The sequence below is a fragment of the Lissotriton vulgaris genome, chromosome 4_1, assembly GCF_964263255.1.
Source record: "Lissotriton vulgaris chromosome 4_1, aLisVul1.2, whole genome shotgun sequence".
NCBI classification, from domain to species: Eukaryota; Metazoa; Chordata; class Amphibia; order Caudata; family Salamandridae; genus Lissotriton; species Lissotriton vulgaris.
In genome coordinates, this window is record NC_141691.1 from 746,790,663 (window position 1) to 746,812,813 (window position 22,151).

At 41.9% G+C, this 22,151-nt stretch overlaps 1 protein-coding gene across 1 annotated transcript in view; it reads right to left on the reverse strand.

Moving 5' to 3' along the window:
* RIPK1 (receptor interacting serine/threonine kinase 1) overlaps positions 1-22,151 on the reverse strand; it is a 231,933-nt gene that overhangs the window by 58,582 nt on the left and 151,200 nt on the right. The window contains exons 6-7 of the mRNA XM_086965049.1: positions 3,768-3,908; positions 1,970-2,046 (exon numbers count right to left, since the gene is read on the reverse strand). Of these exons, the coding sequence (XP_086821175.1) occupies positions 1,970-2,046; positions 3,768-3,908 (218 nt within the window). The remainder of the gene's footprint in view (positions 1-1,969; positions 2,047-3,767; positions 3,909-22,151) is intronic.

Sequence of the window (22,151 nt, forward strand, 5' to 3'; positions counted from 1 at the left end):
AATTCAGCCGTTATAGTTAGCGGAGCTAACTATAACTCATGCCCCAGCAATGCATTGCTGATGAAGTCACATATTACATCACTCATGACATGGTCAGTGATATCACTGATGACATCATCCAGTCAGTGTTTCTAAAAGTTTAAGAATGTTTTTTTCAATATATTTGCCGGTGCAAAAAAGTGTATTTATGTGAAAAACAGTTGTTTCCATTTTGGGGTGGCAGCGGAGTTGCTTAGGCCTTGCCTTTACCCAACCCTAAATCTTCCTTTTTTATTTTTTACTGATGTTTAGTGGACATTCTGTTATATATATATATATATATATACACACACACACACACACACACACACACACACACACACATATATACACACCAAGGTGTATTGAAGAATGAATGGGTGTATGAGTGACTGCATGAATGATTCAGTGGGTGCATGACTGACTGTATAAGTGAGTGATTATATGGTCTCATTGAATGTATGGGTGAGGGGCCAATCTGTGTGAATGTCTGCATCAGTCTGTCAGTTGGTGTGTAAGTGGCTGCATGGGTTGGTGAGTAGCTACATGAGTGTCTATAAGGGTAATTGATTGGTTGTCTGAGTACCTTATGAGTGTCTGTGTGGGTGGGTGAGGGGGGTATGTGACTCCCTGCATGGATGTGTTAGTGGGTGAATCACAGCTGGATGGTTTCATGAGTGCGTCTGCGAGGAGCTGTATGGGTGAGTGAGAGTACGTAGGCTGTGTTGGTGAGTGAATGGATGTCTCAGTGGTGTATGGGTTGAGTAACTGCATATGTGAAAGGCAGTATGTTATGTTATGTTATGTTAATTTCGATTTATATAGCGCCAAATCACCGACAGGTCTCTTAGCGCTTGCTTTGGGAACCCGTCCTGGCTTTCCCTGCGAGATAACCCCTACTGGGCATCCCCAAGGTGAAGACCAGGCATCCCATCACGGTGGGCCGTAGTGGAGATTAAGCAAGCTATTGCCTAGAGTTGCAGAGTGTGAACCCATGATTCAAGTAGGCACCGAGACGAGAATTATCGAGTCCGTGGACATTTTTGAGCTCAAGACCCTGCCGCGTCGGGAATTGAACCCTGGTCCCGGGTCTGACCTCTGCATCAGGGTCTGCCTCCTCTAACCAGTGAGCCACACTTCTCCACATGTACATGTGAGTGTTCGAGTATATAAGTGACTGTATGAGAGAGTGAGTGATTGTGAGAGTGGCTGTATGGATGAGTGCATGCTTGTGTCAGTGATTGTATAAGAGAGTAAGTATGTGCTACTATCTGTATGAATGAGCGAGGTGGTGTGTGTATAACTGTATTGGTGAGTAAATGGCAGTGTGAATGACTCTCTGGGTGTCTGAATAGGAGTGGGAGTAACTATGGGTGAGTAGTGGTGTGTGAGTGTCTGTATGGGTATATGATTGCATATATCCATGGCTGTATTGGTGAGTGACTCCGTGTATAAGTGGCTGTATGGGTGAGTAAGTATATGTGTGTGAAGCCCTATGAATTAGTGAGTGGGTATGTACTAACTGGTATTGGTGTGTCTAAGGTTTCAAGAATGGTAGTCTGAATTTTGGAGTCGGTGTATGAAAGGTTGTATTAGGGTGTGAGTAGGTGTAGCAGAGATTATGTGGATGATGTCATCAGTGAAGTAATTTGAGATGTCATCAGTGATGTCGCTGAACCATGTCATGAGTTATATAATATGTGAAGTCATCAGCAGTGCATTGCGGGGGAGCAAGATATAGTTAGCTCAGCTAACTAAAAAAGCTGAATTTCACAGGTTTTGTACAAGTGAAATGTCAGCCTAACTATAATGTTCCTGTAACCTGTGTTTTTTCAGTGAATTTCTAAAGTTTCTAAAATGCTAATACCGAACTATAACGCCCCTGTAAACTTTTCAGCTGGTTCTACGGAAATTAATTTTTAAATTTGACCAAACACTCTTTAATACTTACTTTTAATTTGTCCACGTCTTTTTCCACATCCATTTCTAAGCGCGGAGAGTAAAATGGCCGAAAAGTCCGATCACATTCTGCAAAGAAGGATTACAACTAAGCATAACAAAGAAAGAATTCAACCACAGACATAACTGTGTTAGTCAGACTCTCACATAGCTGATACTCCTAGTACTTTACATTTATAAGGACTATCACGTCATTAAAAACATTCATTCAGAGCTGCATAAAAACATGTCTGTCCTTAATGAAACAGACCGCTGTGGCATCCTTTAATTTACCTCCTTAAGAAGATCGACTTAGCTTCATGTGAAGCACTATTTGACATGTTTTTCCAACCTTAAGAGACAATACAATATTTCAGTAACAAACACAAAGTGAGCACTGTTACGTTGAAGTTCACATCAAACAAAAACATATAGGGAAGATCATGGACTCCAGACTATCACTAACCCGCTCCCTTTCAAGAGAAAGAAGAAGTGCTTTCTGCAGAATGCAAACGCTTCAAAGAATCATCCCTCACCAACGTTTCCCACAAAAGCTATAGGCTACTATCACCCAAGTAATGTCTTATCTAAACTACGCAAGGAGACTCAATCTTGGAGCCCTTTTTAATCCTACTCTAGGATGACCACCTCACTCCATGTCATTACAGATATTTCCAGTCCAGAGATTCTTTTCTAATATATTCTGGGTGTTCTAGTCATGGTTTACAACCATTTAACTAATTAGACTGACACACATTATGACAATAAATTGCAATTGAAAACTTTAGGCCTCGCAACAGAGTTCAATGATAGCATGACGTGAGGCTGTCATTTTGTGCTTCTTGGAAGTCTGCCAAGAATACAAAATGCAGTTGAAAGTCAAACACTACATGTAGACCTTTGTAATCACATCACACCAGCCCTTTGAGAGCTCCACAAGTTGCCCACACAAAAGGGGCTCTCCAACAATGCACTCAGCATTACCCACAGGGTCACCTGTTGTACAGGGCCATCCTTCACCCAAGTGAAACTTAAAAGTCAAGAAATATCAAAGAAGACCCAAAATTCAGGAAGGCGATAAAGACCTGGATTATTCCCAACAGATTGGTTTTGGCTCTTTGCAGGCGCAATCCCAATCACCCACACAAGGTTGATATCCCTAGTAGTTGGCTCAGTAGTCCAAGAACAAGCAACAAATCTCCCATACAAGGGTGGTAGGCATAGTATCTTGCAATATTTTATGACAAAACTCTTTTGGCTCCTAATGGAATCCGTAGAGTGGTGATGTAGGCGTCAGAGTGCAATATTATAAAAGCTTATTTTAGAATGTTGAGTTCACAGTTTCACGCAGCAGAATAAAGACATGCAATACTAGCTCCGTGTGTGGTGTAGTCACTGGCGGGTACCCAGGCTAGGGAAAACGCTACAGTAGGCACAATCACAGGAGCAGTGGTCTCTCACTCCCTTTTACTCCACACTAAAGGTGCAGCCACCTTTATGCAGAGACACTGTAAGACCAAGACACTGCTCACCACACACAACACCGAAACGCTTCCCACATGGGCAACCCTCATCCTTCCAAGTAGAAAAAAACAATGTCACATAAGTTTAAGAATTTTATTCCTAGCCCTATTTGCTCCACTAGACACATGTCCCCAAAGTGTTGAGTACTTCGGCCACGTTACAAAGACACATTGATCTAACCTATTACAATCTACAGAGTAGCATGCTACAGTGAAACCAGTCACTTTGGTATCTCATCAGACAAACGAGGCACTATCCAACTGCAACTAAAATAAAACTGTGTTTACCGACAAATGGAGGCCTATTGTCTGGATTTCCATCCCAGCAGCGCTGCATCAATCCAACAACTTCTGGTGGCCATGTTTCCACAGTTTCAGGCCGGTCTCCATTCACGATGCAAAAGCAAACCTGCTTTTCAGCAAGAGCATCTGGCAAATAAAACACACAAATGAATTACAAGATTTCTCAAAATAGATGACCTGCAACAAATTACAACAAGCATTTACAATGCAATGGTTTCGCCTTTGCAAAAGTTAGAACTATTGGCATTGCTCATGACATTTTTTTAATGTTTTTTTTTAAACATAAATAAATGGCATTGTCATTTACAATGCCAATAGCAGGGCAGGAGAGCAAGCACAAGCAACGAGGGGGCAGGACAGCAAGCACAAGCAATGAGGAGGGGGGGGTACAGCAAGCACGAGCAACGGGGGGCAGGGGAGCAAGCACAGCCAGGGGGCAGGGAAGCAAGCACAGCCAGGGGGCAGGGAAGCAAGCACAGCAAGGGGGCAGGGAAGCAAGCACAGCCAGGGGGCAGGGAAGCAAGCCCAGCTAGGAGGCAGTGAAGCAAGCACAGGACGGGCTGCAACTCTGCCTGGGCTGCCGCCATTCTCACTGCCTGCATCTGTTGGTACACCGGAGTGAGACCATACTTAATACATGCCTCCACTGACACACTTGAGTGAGACAACCCTGAATGCATGAATCCACTGTCATATCAAATCTTTGAGTAAATCAGCTATAGACGGATCCTAACTTGAACAGACCCCTGGGGTAGCCAGATGCTGTGATTGACATGTGGAAGCAATAAGATATGGCAGAGTTAGTGAGACTGGCAGCCTGCATTGTACCTGCAATCGTCCTTGCATGCTGCACACACAGGCTCCCTGAAGCCAGGGTTCATTCCTCCAGTCTGTGGTATACATCCACAGAAATGTACATTCAGATGACAGTCGCGACAACCTGTCTCATTCACTGTTCAAAAAGATTACTTGTCACTTGAAGCAACTGTGGAGTGGGAGGCAACATAACGGTGTGGCATTTCACATTACTGGCAAATAAGCCTGTAAACCATGTGAAACATACTAAACGAACACCAACTGCATCAAAAGCGGTGCCTGCTTCCAGGAGTCAGTGGTTTGGCATCAAGACACCACCTGGTACCAATCATTTTATGCAAACACCCTTTTGACGCATACGAATAAACTTCGACCATTATAAAGCAAGGATTATATAGCAAGGAGAGAGTGCTTCACAGCTCACACATCATAACACATACAAAAAAAAAAGAGTCCAGATAGATAGACACACAGCGTAAAGGCAGATTGAGAGATAGACTAGAAGGTTGGACAAGCAGGCAGATGGGTAAACAGGTTTTTGGACATAAGAAACAGAGAGACAGGCAGATATAAAGGCACACAATTGACATGCTGGCATATAGGTAGGTAGGGAAATAAGGAGGGACAGAGGCAGTCAGAAAATAGTCAGACAGGGAAAGAAGTAGGCCATAGGAAGACAGACAGACAGACAGACAGACAGATGGAGACAGAGGGATATGGAGACGGGAACGAAGACAGACACAAGGAGAGAGGGACTGACAGGTAAACATGCAGCTATATATACACAGGTAAGGAGACAAGCAGGTATGTAGGCTAGCAGTTCAGTTAAATATACCAACAGACAGCCAAGTACAATGCATCTAGATAGACAGGCAGACAGACAAGCAGACTTAAAGGCAACTAGACAGAAAAAACATATTGGCATATATGTAGGTAATGCAGCGGGCAGATAGAAAGACACGTAGCCCTTAGTCAGCCAGGCAGTGAGTTAGACAGAAGGACAGACACACTCAATCTACAGAGTAAGCTATGGGCAGACAGGTACACAGAATACCGACAGATAGCACCCTGCGCCCAGCTCCTCGTGTAAGTGCCTTATACACACTGAAGCCCGAGCGATGACGTTGTGACAGGCCAGAGCTGCACTCAGACCCTGCGATGTACACATCTCAGCCACCACTCGCACACACTTAGTTAACAATGATTTCCCATCTGTTCGTCATTTACACCACAGGCTAAGCGCAAGACTCCCAACCAAATTCGATTAGTCGTGCGAGGCAGAAAATACTCGATAGACTACCCACCACTGTGACCAGAAGCAGCAGCAGACTAGGAGCACAGCCGGCGACTGCACAATACTATCCTCCGTGCATACTCCGACCCCCAAAATGGCCCACTCTGAGGACACATCCCCTGTCCAGAAAACAGTGACCAAACACAGCCCCGGGGCAGAATCATCATGACTGGAACCTATGGTGCACTATGACCCCCCAGAACAACACACAGGCCATGCCCCCCCCCCCGGCCATTCCTGAATACAATGTGTGTTATTGAACCTCAGTGCACAACCTTTCCCTCAGTGCTTCCTGAGTGCCGACCTTCCCTCAGAACACATTTCTGCCCTGGGCACCTACTGTAAACCCATTTGTGTAAATAGGAAAATGGTCCTCGCGGCACACGCCCTGAGTGCACAATGCACCCGTCAGGTGAGGGACATCAAAGCAATGAGGCATCTAGATATCCACCCTCCACTCTATGAGCTCTTGGCGCACACTCTGGTCTTCAATGCGCACTCGGGCCAGAGCTGCCCTCAGTACACGCTCTGCCTCCGGCCTAAGCTCGGCCGGGAGCCGGGCCTGAAGAACCCAGCACGAGGGCAGGTGGGTGCAGCAGAACAGTGGGAAGGAAACGAGTGCACGGGGGAGAGAAGAGGAGGGGAAAACACTGCACGAAACCTGCAGCGAAAGAGAGCGAGAGAGAAAAGCAAAAGAGAGATGGACCCGAAGGGAAAACAATACCCAACAAGCATTTACAAGTGGGACACGGACAGCGGGAGGGGGGCGGGAACGGACACAAGGACAGGGGGAGGCGGGAAGGCAAGAAAAACAAAGCAATCACCTGTACTTCTTCCGGCGGCCGTGGTCGGCATGGAATGACGAAAACAAACACATTAAAAAAAAAAATGAAACTCCGCCCACCGCCGCGGTGACGATCGGAAAGGGGTGGAGAGGGAAGAAATCGCGGGAACACCCACGAATCTGGTCCGGCCAGGACGGACAGATCTCTGTTCCAATGGCTAGCCTCCATTTATGGAGCTAGCCAATGGAACAGAGGGGCGGATTCCCAAGCCACACTGTTCTAACATTAGATTTTGCCTGCGTCGAAAAGGTGCGCAGTGCGCAGCTTTCGACAAAGCGAAACCTAAAAAGAGGTCAATCTGATCACCTCACTAAAATCCACATCATTTTACACAATGTTAACTGGATTCATACTGTGCCTTGAAACTGCCAACTCTGTGTCATGTGCTAATGTAATTTTCCCACTCACTTGCTCAGTCAGAAAAGATATGCCAAAAATGGCTTCTTGGCACAAGCAAAACTTAAGGTTAGCTAACAGGGCACTTTGAAGAGAGTAGTAGGGGAAAAGCCACATTACAAATTTAGAAGAATGTAAACAATTGATTGCATTGCACTGTAGGGATGCAGGCGGCTAAACACAAAGCTACTTCCTGTGAAGTATATTCCTTCTACATTAATGTTCCACAGGAGGTAAAATAATGATTGGTCAAAGTTCATATATCCAGAAGTGCTCCATTATTAACTTAATGTGTTTAGTCTTTCTTTATTCTTCTCCATAAGTGTAATTAATTTCATCCATAAATTCTCAACAGGGACGTTGCCAGACTCATCAGGGAATATGCTGCCAGAGTCTGGGAATTTTAAAAAAGGAGGATAAAAAATGTGTATATGCTTAAAGCACGGTGATTCGAAGAGAGCACAATGTTTAGAGTAAGCAGCCAATGCTGAAAGGCCAGAATAGGCAAGCTACAAGCTCACATGTAGAAAAATAACACACTGCAATGTGAGAATTGCTGGAATGTCAAGATAAAGAACATTGGTATAGACCTTCAGGCATGGAACCACTGTAAGACATTTAGTAACTCTTGAGGAAAGGCGAAATGATATCCATTTAGATGAACAAATATGCCTTTGAGATTGCTTTTGCTGCTCCAACTGGACTCCTGTATTACTGATTACACTTACGATGTTCAACAAAGAAAGTAAAAGTTTTGGTTATAACCAGTTTTTTAATGTCACTGACTCTCCTAAATACATCGCTCACAAGCTCAAAATTTATTGAGGTTGTGGAATCGAATTTTCTCATTTTGCAAATATAACAATGCATTTAACAGGAAATATAAAAGCTTATGCAAATTTAATACATGTATGGTAAAGCAAACTTACAGTGGGTATTCCTACTTAGGAGTTGCAAGTATCTGAATTCAGTAACATAATGTACTGACGTAAGTTAGCCTAACTACTGATGACTCCTATTAACAGCAAAATGGTACATTAGCATTGAAAGGCCTATTTTTGAATTTAATTAATGCTTTCCTCGAGATGTTTTTCTCTTTTACTGCAGATGCTGTAACTTTCCAGAAGCCCAGTTAGTTAGTTAATAGGTATTTATTATGTATAAGACAACTGATAGTGAGGTTCTCACCAGGAGGGGAGAAGATGGCCGGGAGCATGACTCATGAGAAGATCTATCCGAACCGCACGATGTACACAAAGTATCTTTTCCAGAACATATTTCTGTGGTCTATTGTGGAGACATGAGAAATTGGAAAGTTTACCTGCTCTCAGGGTTTGCTGAGATCCTACTGGACACCAGGAACAGGTAATGTACATGGTGTTTCACTTTTGGGTAATCTGAATATATATTAGCTTGTGTTCCAAGAGTAGGTAGAGACACTCCCTCGACCCTCTGGCTTTTGACTGCGAGAACATTTATAGCTGAGAATATTTTCCTGCGTGAAACTTCCTGGACTTAAATAAAGCTTTATGGTTATGCATCTATTCTCTCATCAGAACTCTTTATTGGGTTTCTGAACCGACATCTTTAATTTGATTTCATTTGTCACCTAAATCTTTAATTTAGCTTAGGGAAATTCAGTAATGGAACACGCTTGCCGTACTATTTCAATATTATTTGTAATTTTCACCAATCTGGAATTTAACCTGGGTTTGAAATACCTACTAATGGATTATTTGAATTTAGAATGCCTAAAGACTAATAACTTCTAAGTAAAATAATTTGAATTTAGTAATTGTTATTAAAACCCTTTAACTCACTTAAAATCTCTTTACTAACTATCATAAAAGCCTAATGAGTTTATTGTCTAAGAAGAACTGATGTTAATGATTGCTCATTTTAAACTCTTTTCGTAGACAAGCAAAAGGTTCATTCGACCAGTGGCTGGGATTATTTAATGATTAAACCCAAAGATTAAGATACAAAAATCCTCCTGTTGTCAAGTAGCATCGGGATAGCATATGTCACGAGAGAGAAAGGAGCTACAATAAATTGGCCAAGTTTAGAATTGCCCATGTCCCTAAAGTTCAAATCCCGAATTTGAAGACTGAAATATTTTGCAGTTGCAAAAGGTGATTGCAGTGGTGGAGGTGTGAGTATCAACAGGGTTATGTGTCATAATAGTCTTTGTTGAGGTTATGCGTTTTTAATTTTGGTAAAGTTGATGGCTTATTTGTGCTAATGCCCTTGGTGTTGAGCAGCTGAAGTCGTTATCGGACTTGAAATAGTCTAAGATGCCAGGATAGAAGACAGTTAATATTGTATTACTTGTCTGCTAAGGTTTCGTTGTGTTGGTTTGTGAGGGACCATCGACAGCACAATTGAGATAGGGACTATAACAAATTATTGTGATTGTACTAGTAGTGATTGGTGTTAGTGGAACCCATTGTGGAAAGAAGAAACTATATCAGTCAGGGTGATTTTCCCGCTTGTCGAGATCTCATCTGTGTGTGTGCGAGGGAGTGGGAAGGTATTATTTCCAATTGTTTCTTGTATGAATTAACTACTTTGAATTATTTAGTGGAACAAACAAGAGTTATTTGTTTATTGTGCTTTCTCAGAGTTGTGAAATTTAAATAAGAGGAAATTGTAAAGGATGGTGAACCGCTACAAAGAGTGATAATTATGTCAGTGTGTGCTGTGCTGGGATAAGTCAGTTGGTGCTGCCCTAGGTTTGGTTGGTGAATCATCATGTGCTATACTGTGATAGGTTCATGAAGGAGTATTGTGTTAGGGCCGGAGGAGAATATTGATTTGTATGGAACTATGTATTATCCAAAAGAAAAACAATGACATTATTGATATTGTTAATTCATTGTTAAATCTTTGCAATCATAAATGCTTCAAAGCTTTTAGAAATGTAATGAGAGACGATGTACGAGCCTCTGTCCATGAGGGAGAAGAGGCTTCACCGGAAGGGAAGCCAAGACATTATATGGCTACTAAAGTAGGGATACATGTTTTGGTTTTGCCAATGGCACAATATCACTGAATAAGAAGGAGCACTAAGATTTTCACAGTGTGCTACTTTTGATTTAAAGATTATTTAAACTGTAAGGGAAAAAATATATATAAAATGAAACCTCCCCCTAGACCCACACAGTATGAATCATTAAATGCTTGGGAGCAAGTAGTTCATACCAAAGAAAATGAAGGTACATATTATCTTCAGAGCCCAGAGACTGTTATTGGAGCCCTAAGCACTAGTCAGGTACGAGGTAAGTTCTTTAATGTATGTGAGGAACTTTGGTTACAGCAACAGCAAGTAGACTGATCCTGTCAGGGCTACCTGACTGATTTAGTTTCCTCTTTGCCCAATAGGTTCCGCTAATACCAATCACTATTAGTAAAATCACAAACATGTGTTATAGTTCCTATCTCAATTGTGCGGTTGATGGTATCTCACTTCCACAAACCTACCAGACACATCCGATCAGGCAGACTTCTGCTCGCAATCCCCACCCCCCAAGATACAGTACCAGATCTGGCAGTCATTCCTTCTGCTGCTAAAGACTGGAACAATGTTTACATCAGAGCCTCCTCCACAGTTATTGAAATCTGCAAGAAACTTAAAGCCTTCACCTAGTCCCAGCCCCGGCTCAGCCCATATAGCTTTAGCTTCAGTGCAAGGATACCGTCCCGGCTGATTTGTTCGCTCCACAAATACACATAACATAAAATACCAAAACATTATGCCTACTTTAGAAAGAAAAAGGGGAGTGTGATCAATTGACCTCTAGACTTGAGGAAAATACCTCTTTGTACGGTTTATCTTAAAACACCAGAAATAATAATTGAGGGTACTAATATCATCATTGTCTAAATTACCTATTGTGTTCCAGATATAAACAATCAGTTCTAAGTGCAATATGTCCACCATATATTTAAAGATCTACCAACTGCTGACAGGTTCTCCACATACTGCCAAAAGGAGAGACTCACGCTGCCAAGTAGAGGAAGGAGACCATCGTGTTTCGTCCTCCCACCCACCGCCGCTTCTAGTGTGGAGCTAGGACTTTTCCTTGCAGGTGCAGTCACACACAAACGCACCACTGCCTGCGAGGGAGCGTCTGCAGCATCTGAGGCGAGGAGCGCATTTGGTGAAGGCTTTTCCCCAGCATTTTGTTTCCAGCGAGGTCGCGCTGCTGGTGGGAGCTCTCCTGTGATCGACGGAGGCTGTCGGCTCCCAGCAAGCGCTTGACCCCATCTACATTGGCTACCTGCACCGGGGGACTGCGAGGCCCAGAAGCCTTTGCTTCCAACACCTGGTGCCTCTTCCCCCGGCGGTGACGCCCCCTACCTGCCGCCAATAACTTTTCGTGACACCCGCTCCGCGGGTGCCACTCACACAAACGCACCACTGCCTGCGAGGGAGCGTCTGCAGCATCTGAGGCGAGGAGCGCATTTGGTGAAGGCTTTTCCCCAGCATTTTGTTTCCAGCGAGGTCGCGCTGCTGGTGGGAGCTCTCCTGTGATCGACGGAGGCTGTCGGCTCCCAGCAAGCGCTTGACCCCATCTACATTGGCTACCTGCACCTGGTGCCTCTTCCCCCGGCGGTGACGCCCCCTACCTGCCGCCAATAACTTTTCGTGACACCCGCTCCGCGGGTGCCACTCACACAAACGCACCACTGCCTGCGAGGGAGCGTCTGCAGCATCTGAGGCGAGGAGCGCATTTGGTGAAGGCTTTTCCCCAGCATTTTGTTTCCAGCGAGGTCGCGCTGCTGGTGGGAGCTCTCCTGTGATCGACGGAGGCTGTCGGCTCCCAGCAAGCGCTTGACCCCATCTACATTGGCTACCTGCACCGGGGGACTGCGAGGCCCAGAAACCTTTGCTTCCAACACCTGGTGCCTCTTCCCCCGGCGGTAACGCCCCCGTGTACCAACCTTCCCATAAAGTGGACCACATCACATGCAACGCGGGACGCGCGCGAGGAGAAGCGCGAGGCGAAGCCCGGGCAAAGGGCGGGCCGTCTGTGGCCGTCCGGGGACGCCTGAGGACGGGACGGGCCACCCCTCTTTAATCTTGCCCTCCTGCACAGTAACTCACCGCTCTAAGGTAAGAAATAAGAGCAATCCCAAATTGCCTACAACTATCATTAGAAATAATAAACGTTCTCTCGTGATAACCTACATAAAAACAACAATAAGATCAACAAATGGGCTTCAAAAAACTACGCTCCCGTACAATCTTTATGAAAAGAATGGGGACTGAAAATGCTATACGTAAATCCACTGACAAAGCCATAAAACCTGGCCGTTTAATTCAAACACCGGCAATCAGTTCATACTTCACTTCACTAACAGCTAAAGTTACGCAAACTCTGAATACCACAGCCCAAGAAAACTCTCTCAACGTTTCTGCAATTACTAAGGAAACTGAAAGCACTCCTAAGTTGCCTAATGCACAATTGCAAATGGGCCAACTGGACCCCGACTTAAGTAACAAATCACTACATACCCCAAAAGATCTAAAAAACCTCGAACGAGATCTGTCTACCCTAATAACCTCAACACCTCTAAAAAACAGAGGGACTTCAATGTTATTCGGAGACTTAAAAGTTACTAAAACAAACGAAGGCTCACAAAATTTGGAGCATACAACAAGCCATAACACGCAAGAAAAAATATCTCCTCCCATTACTTTACCTGAGCTTTCTATGGATCTCTTCAATAATAACACAAACAATAACAATATTAATACAACTCCACCCATATCTAAAGCCTTGTTTTCGTTGCAAGAGATTCTGGAATCAGTCCTCTCCTTCTTGGGAAACATCTTAGAAAATTCCGATCAGACATTGGATGTTCAAATAGGGATTTTAAAACATCTAGTAGATGAGAAAAAGAAAAAAGATCTCCTCATACCAAGGGAAAATAAAAACCCAGTGTCAATCAATCACGAACAAAAAGACTTATCTAAAGATCACAATAAAGATCAGAAGAACAGAACACGCGACTTTGGTACTCAGACTTCCGAGATTAAAATACAACAAAAACAAAATCTGGATAACTCAAATGACTCAGTTGTATATTCCCTAAAAAAACTTTTCAAAGAAAAACATCAACAAAAAACTAAGCACTATCCAATATTTTCAAAAAGAAGCGAAATAATCACTCCCGTTAAAGATACAATACTCGAAATTCAGGAAACTTACAATATAAAAAATCAAGAAAAAGGAGAAAGGATATCCAAAATGAAACCGGAAAATAACCCAGAAGGAAGGGAAAGAAGGAGGAAAAAACCATTAAGAAGGATTCAGAAAAAGAAATCTTACAAATTAAAATTTCAAAAACCAGTTATAAAGCAGAATCTAGAAGAGGACCAAGAGGATAACTTAACAGCATCCGCAAACGCAGAAAAGTCAGCCTTCAGCAAAAACTTCGCAGAAATAACACCACAACTGGATCCAAGAGCTAAAGAATATGTCCCCATCAAACACCCAGAGGAATTTGATCAAACTAATAACAAAAAAAGTAGGGACGCTATAAATAGGTATAATCACAGATATAAAGAACCTTCCTCCAAAATTTTACAATTTGAGGAACTCTTTCCAAGTGACCCAGCTCCGCTCAATAGAGGAAGGTTAATACATTTATTACGACACATCGAGCCATTACACTCATTGAATAGCAACGAACTAGATCTAGTCTCCTTTCCCTGCAAAGACAATGTTAAACTAACAAAGGTAATTTTCTGGTTGTCTGTTCTACCGGAGATTATACTTAAAGAAAAAGAGACACTACACAAACACGGCTATGATGTAGTGGAAAAAAAGGAACAAACGGTCTGTAAAGAAATAACGGGGTACAATGCTCAAATTTACGCTATCTCCAACTCACAAGGGAAGCAATTCCAAAGAAATCCTGAGGCGACAGCAGATCAAGTAACGATATATTCCGATCAACTTACTACAGGGCAAGAAAAATTAAAAATTCTGGTGAATAAAGGACAACGAGCAGTATGGTACCAAGCTCCAAAAAAATCAGACAATGACAATAATATTAAATCCTGGGCTTGGGTGTCAGAAACTCTGAACAGTAACAAAACCAAAACTACTCATCAACATTCTGTTTAGCATTGGCACAAAAATAACCTCCTGGAATATCGCAGGTGGTATAAAGAACAAACTGTCCACTGCCATGGGAAATCATCCGGATATCCCGTTTCTACAAGAAACGTGGGCAGTCGAATCTATCACTTGCAAAAATTATTTTGTGTATGAAATCCCGGCTATAAATTCTTGTAGAGGTCATGCTAAAGGTGGTTTGGCCATTTTACTGAGTGAAGAATTTCTTTGGGCACAGGAATTAGTAGAAACTAACCTAAAAAATTTACAGTGCATCAAGATCTCCACTATGAAACACAGCACGGCCCACCCCAATACAACTCTACTCTTCAACGTCTACGCTCCCCCGGGTAAAAAACATGACATAATATTCCTTAACATCATGGAAAAAATTGAGCTCATAACCGAAAATCATCCTCATTCATCCTTTTTAATTGTTGGTGATTTTAACAGTAAAATCTCGAACACAGCAATCAATATTTGGGCAAAACAACAGATTGAAGAAGGCAGGGAAATTACAACTCCGCAATTCCCAGAGGGTATACTTAGTGATAAAAGAGGAAATCTATTACTGTCAACATTGACAAGACTGAACGGAGTGATAGTGAACGGTAATATGGAAGGGGATATTCCTGCAAACTACACTAGGCGAGGCAATGGGACTCCATCCATTATTGACTACATAATCAGCAGCGCGGACTCGCTTGACTCTGTTACACACTTGCTTAGCCAGTTTGGCCAGGAAAGCGATCACGCTCTAATGCTTTTGACAACAGATTGGCTTCCTAAATCCTCTGCAGCCTGTCACATCATTTATCACAAAAGCAATATAGTGATAAGCAGAGAAAAAAGACGTATTTACTGGAATTCCTCGACCATTGATAAAATTACATCTCAGATTGATTATTCCCAAATCTTAACGAAAACATCTTCTGAAAATCCAGTTGAAAACTTTGAACACATCATAAAAGATTTTAGAAATCTAATTTTAAATATGACAACAAAGGACGCAGTTGGAACTGGAAAGAAGAATGATGATAACAAAAAGCGCACTTCTAAGAACTCTGAAGTAAAGAAACAATTAAATAAATATATACGCGCTCAATATATGAGTCCTACACCATACTTAAAAAAGGAAATAAATAAACTAAAAAATCAACTGAGACGCGAGAACCAAAGAAATAAAAAAACTCTACAGGATAGCAATTGGGTTGACATCCAGATCGCAGCGAAAAATAACAACCAACGCAAATATTGGTATTTAATAGGAAAACTCACTGGATCAAAAAAGAACTTACAGCCAATTCCGGTCCCTCCAAACGACTGGGCAGTTTTTCTGTCAGATCTTTATAAGTCAAACCCAACTGTCCTACCAGAAAGCAACGAGGATAATAACAAAGGAAAAGATAAAAGTCCAATATACAAAACAACAGCATTATCAGTCGAACTAAACATACGCAAGGCAAGAACCACGGGTGCTTCTGGCCCTGACCAGATTCCAATCAAAGCACTGCAAATTGCCCCGAAGGAATGGAGTCGACTGCTATATCCCCTCTTTAACTATATTTTAGATTCTGGCCAGGTTCCAAAGTCTTGGCAGGGAAGTATCATCATCCCCATCCACAAAAAGGGAAGCAAAACCAACGCTTGTAATTATCGCCAAATAGCACTCATAGATGCTGTGGGCAAAGTATTCGCTGCAGAAATTTTACACCGTCTGAAAGAATGGGCTTTTTCATCAGGCCTGATCCCGATGTTCCAAGCAGGATTTAGACCCAATCACGCGGTAACAGACAACATCGCTGTTATCCAGGTCATTCTTGACAAATACGTATCCCAAAAAAGCCAGGTTGTCTATGCCGCCTTCATAGACTACTGTACAGCGTTTGATCGCGTAGATCGTCCAACGTTGTGGAGGAAACTGAAGAAGCTTGGTATACAGGAACAGCTGCTACAATCTATTGTAAGCCTACACACCGACACGTGGTGCCAAGTTCAAATGGGAGGAGTAAAAGGCTATACAGAAAAAATCAAAACCGAAAATGGACTAAAGCAAGGGTGCCTTTTAGCCCCAATCCTATTTTCCCTCTACTTAAACGACTTGTGTCATTTTCTGCAATCGGGTTCCAACCTACCTCCGACAATAGCAAATCAAAAAATAAATGCATTGCTATATGCGGATGATATCGTGTTGTTGGACCTCACCCCCTTTGGCTTACAAACATCTCTGGATCTGCTGTACAACTACTCCAAAGAGAACTTCTTAGTTCCAAACATCAAAAAAACAAAAGTGCTAGCTTTCTCTGGGAGGAAACAAAGCGCAAGATATTCCTGGAACTTAGGAGGAGTTAAAATAGAAGAGGTGTCGGATTATCCCTACCTTGGCAGGACCCTCTCTAAAAATCTTACTAATGTAAAGCAGATAAATAACTTACAAAGGAAAACAGACATACACACTGCGGCCCTTCAGAAACTCTATAGCGCAACAGGAAACAGACATTTTTCTTCTCTAATAAATGTCTATAAAACAAAAATACCACCTGTACTATCTTACGCAACGGAGTATATACCCATCAAACAATGGGTTTTCATGGACCGCAAAGAGGGAAAGGTATTGAGGAAAATTTTGAAACTGTCAGACGCAGTTCCAGTCCAAGCACTAAGACTGGAATTATCTGTCACTAGCTCATATGCTGTAGCAATCGCAAATATCATTAGGTGGGCATACTATCTACTGCACGCAAAAGAGAATACATTAAGGTCTCTGCTGAAAAAAGAAACCTTTGGGACTGATACTAAAAAGCAAGTTTTCCAAGCGAATGTGACCGAAGCATTTCGAATTGCAAATATTGGAACTGAAGTGTTGCTTACTTGGTCACCAGCACAATTAAAACTGTTTTTAAAATGCTTCACCCCAAAATTAAGCTACGAGATGGACTCTAGGTATTGCAATAAACTACCCACCTATAAACCTTTTGTTGACCTATTAGAATATAAACAATGTCGGTCTTACATCGGTTTAACCTTGACCCACGGTGCAAGGAGAACAATTGCTATGCTTCGACTGGGCATCCTTCCCGTACTCTCATATACTTCAAGATGGCTTCCGGGAGGATCTCCTTTATGTACTTTGTGCGCAGGCGGTGATCAGACTCTGGAGCATGTACTATCTGTATGCCCGAACCAGAACGTAATGTTAGCCCGTACAAGATTTCTAGAGCCCATATATCGTTCCAGTAGAATCTTGACGGTGAGAGACCTTATAAGTCTGTGCAAACAACCCCCGAATGAATTCACCTGCTATAATTTGTATAAATTCTTGAAACTGTTTTTATCTTTGTATTGAGAAATTGAAATTCTTTTTAATTATGTAACATGTTGATATATATTTGTGGTCCTCGGTTGAGTACCAGTACAAATAAACTTTTTTGACTTTTTGACTTTGACTTTGACTTTGACTTTTTTTGACTTTGACTTTGACTTTTGACTTTGAGAGACATTATACATCCCCATTTTATTGGAACCATTGAACACTATGCTTTTAAGATTAACATTTAGAATAAGGTTGGGATAAATGATTGAGCAACAGCGATTATGACACAATTATAGACATGATCTTGTTACACTCAGGTAGGACATCTTGACAAGTTTTCAAAATACAATGGACAAGTATTGATATTGTTTTGATCCCTCACTATTGGAGCTGCAGGCACAACCAGTATCCTTTTCAGGAAAGGCAAGGAAAGTAGCTTGGGTGGCAAAAGAATCAGAGTTTAGTGCCAAGAAGCATTATGCTCAGATTCAGCTACTGATAGGTTACTCACCCAGTTGACAAAACGTCAGCGGAAATACCACTGAAAAAGTTGAGCTGTCTTGTTTGCTCATTCTTTGAGGATGCTAACAATAAAAGGAAGGTCTATGTTATACTTACCATGTAAACATCTTGGAAAACAATACTGAACATGAGATCACAATTTGATATGACATAAGGTAATCCCTGTAGCTGAGAAACATTTCATGGATAACAAAGTTACCACATGCAGAGTCTGTAAAAAAGTAAATGAGCAATCCCTAATATTAAATCGACTATCCCAAAATCACAGGAACCTTCAAGACAGATGTAGTTCGATAGAAAAAGCAAACTTGCAACTGGCTTATAGTTAGCTTTAATCGAAGTAGATATTTCACAGCTGTGAACAACTGACTTAATTTCTTTTCATCAACTATACCTGGTAGTAGCTCTATTAACTATAGCGTTTCTAGCAGACCTGGGTTTTTGAATACTGATTGATCACAACACAAATGGTAAAGCAATTGTTCCTGCAACACACCAAGAATCTAAAGCATATCTTGATTAAGCAATAACCCACCACGTTCTGTACTCTGGGCACTGTAATATTTTCAAATCTCATTTAGACAGCTTCGAACACAGTTGTGGTAAGTGCCAACAAATTCTCTAGAGATATTATCGGAACATAACTGCGGTATAAAATTTGCTTGGTTATTCTGGTAGCCTGGCTTAAAGTGCATTTCTAGTTGAATCTAAAGAAGCAGATTAGATTACTATCATGCCTTCCATTCATACACCGAGCTCCTTTAAAAAGAAATACTGGTATGGTTTGACATAAGAGTAAGATGTTGCAACAAGCAATCCAAGTAATGTTTTGTCTGAATTAGCTAACGTTTCTTTGCAAATTATATAATCAACTGCCAAAATGGTCAACTTTTTCAGGATAATTAAAAAATGGATGCAACACTCAAGTAGCTGGCTTCATTTGTGAAAGTATTGTTTCACCTGTGATATCAGATGCCTCAGAGCCCACAGTTGGCAGGACGTCCACATTCAGTGGTATATTTATTTATTTCACATTTCAGGAAGTCTTACTCAGAACAAACAGGTAACTGGTGGCATGGCATCAGAGAGCTGTATACCGGTCGTTGGCTGAGTGTATCTCTGGGGCCATGAAGGCATTTGTTATGCTGAGGAGGTCTAGTTGTGGAGTGTACCCTGTTACATTATAGACAAAATCTCTTACTTTCCCCCAGAATGTTTTAACTTTCGGGCAGTGGACGATCATGTGCGCTAGGTCTCCTTTCTGTTTCTGACAGTTCCAACATAGTTTGTTGTCTATGAGCCCGACATGTATCATTATCCATGCGTGTAACTACAGCAAACCAGTATTGCCTCCGTTTTGGCCTACTCTTTACTGTTTTGTAAAAATTCTTCTAATAAAATCTTTTGAAAAAAAAAAAGGGGAAACATGTAGGGCATGCAAATACTAAGTTATACCTTATCAGTGGGTAGAGGGTCGTTCCAATAATGAATGCAAGAGTGATAGCAAACACTTATATTGAGGTTAGACTTGCAACAGTATTGTTTACAGTGAGAAGGGTAGGATGAGGAAAAGCTAGACATATTAAGGATTACATCCTTTTTCACACACCCAAATTAATAAATCAATAGGAGTTACAGGATGGAATGCACAGAAAATGTGGAAAGGAAAATTAAAACACGGAGTAGAGGAAAAGACTATAGAACAATTCAAAAGAGAGAACAAGTAAGAGGTCAAAAATTGACAACTTGAACAGCTGTCCTTTCGGGAATTTTTTGAAAGTCATGAAAACGGTGGTCAGGAAAAGCTGTGTTGGTTGGAAGGTTCATAATTGGAGGGCTAAATCCTCAGAAGGTGTACGCTGTGTGGCTCACTCTTTCTCAAAATGTGGAGTCCCTAGGTACAGCAGTTGAGTGCTGTGTTGAGAACACTGATCCCTGGAGATGGTCAGCTTCTCGGCCGGGCACTGAGGAGACTGAGAAGGGTTTTGTGGACCAGGCAGGCAGTGTGCCAATGTACGGAGATGAGAGCTGGGCTAAGGTAGGCAAACTGTTGTTGCCAGAAACCTAACAGGCTGCTGTGCATGTCGCACTTCGGAAGGCTACTTTTGCTTTAGGTATACTACAGAGAAAGATGCTCCCTCAGACCATTCTAAAGAGAGAAAGCTCTTCGACATACACATTCAAAACCAGCTCCAGGTAAGACTACTTCAATTTGGTTTTCAATTTTGAATGTGCAATTTGTTATCCAACACAAAACCCATGGATTTGGTAAAAGCAATTCCAAGTGACAAGGAAAAATATCAATCAGAATTTGATTTGCAGAGATGAGCAGGAATTTTGTAAGAGATAGTGAGGTGTTAGTCACGTTTTATGTTTTTCAAATCCTTAGGAGAGTTTAGAAACATCAGACTTTGAAGATATCTCTAGACATAGCTATCTGTCATTACCATATTGGCAGTGGGATGCACATAAGTTTTGCAGTAGTTCACCAAATCCTGCATAAATACATTCCATCATGTGATGGCTAAGATGGAGCTCTGAGACCCAAAGGGGCAACTGGACAGGATGAGATGAAGAGAACATGATTTTCACCACTTGGCTGTGGTTACTTTGTTATCAGAATTACTTGTTTAGCATTTGTCGTCCAATGCCCAGGCAATTATTCTTGGTGTCTAGAAGAATGGCATAATCTACCATAGCAAATTTCACTGAGAATCATAAAGTAGGGTCCTCGCTTTTCTGCTAAAGTGAGGGAGTAAGTTCCATGAAGAATTACTATTAATGGGAGTACCATATAAAATGTCAATGAGAGTCAATGAGAATCAGAAAGTAGGATTCTCCCCTATTTCTGCTAATGGGAGGGGTTCAAGTTCAATGAAGACTCACTACTAATGAGAAGTAAAGCAAGTTAACACCCCTGATGACAGTGGGACTGGCAGGCAAGCAATCACTTGCTGATCACGGACAATGATGCAAGGAATGCTGATTCAGCGATCAAAGGTGTCTTGGACTGCTACAGATCATTTGTAGGACACCCCCTTCCTTGGTATCCAAATCATAAGTTGAACAAAGGATACATAATATAGCAAGAGTCTTCTTTAAAATAAAAATAAAAAAGCCAAGGTATATTGCAACCTTTTCGTTGACATTGCTACGGGCCAATCTACCAAAGCTTGAACTTTTAATTTTGCCCCTTTCACGTACTGAGATTAAAGGATGAAACCTAAAAATCATACACATTTATGACAAAAATGCCATTCTGGCATCTTAGCATTCTTATAATTCCTTATTAAGTGAGATAACACTGGTGTTACATTTTCTAAGCAAGAAGAACACAAAGTTATGGTGGAAATGCCAGAATTCATTTTAACAACAACCAACTGTTCGAGGTTGCATTATATTCCACAGTTTTTTTGCTCATTATGCCAAGACCTATTTGCATACCGTTCCCTTCCGTGCCTGTAATGGAATGAACAAAATAAGGGTGGAAAGGCACGCAGCCTAGATATGTACAAAGCAAGAAAAAGACTTGAAATAGCAAGGGTCTTGAGAGTCTGGGTGAAGAGGCGAAGCCAATCTTAGGTGTCTGAGTGGACAAGACCTAGAATTCATCCAGAGGGCTATTGTGAAAAGGGCATCATTGTATATGACATGGTGAAGAGGCGAATCTTCAAGGATCTTGAATTAGAGGTAGACATTTCCTATTCTCAATTGAGAAGGAAGGGGATTCTAGAAAGAGGAGCCCTTAACATAGAGAGATCAGCCACCTTAACTCCTGGATGAATTTCTGAAAATGTCTATAGATTGACAACTAGGAAACAGTCAGAGAGATGAAGCAAACAGGGCACATTGATGGTGGCAGAGGCAACGTAAGAATGGAGAGAACGGATGCTCCACGAGATAATCCAGAAAAGGTCTGTGATGAAGGAGGACAACCATTTGCTATTGTTTACTGGCTTGAATCTGACAACAATAGCCAGTCAACCTTGCTGGAGATTAAGAGTAGCATGGTGGTGGAGGGAAATCAAGGCTTTCATTTGCTTCCCTTTCAAGCGG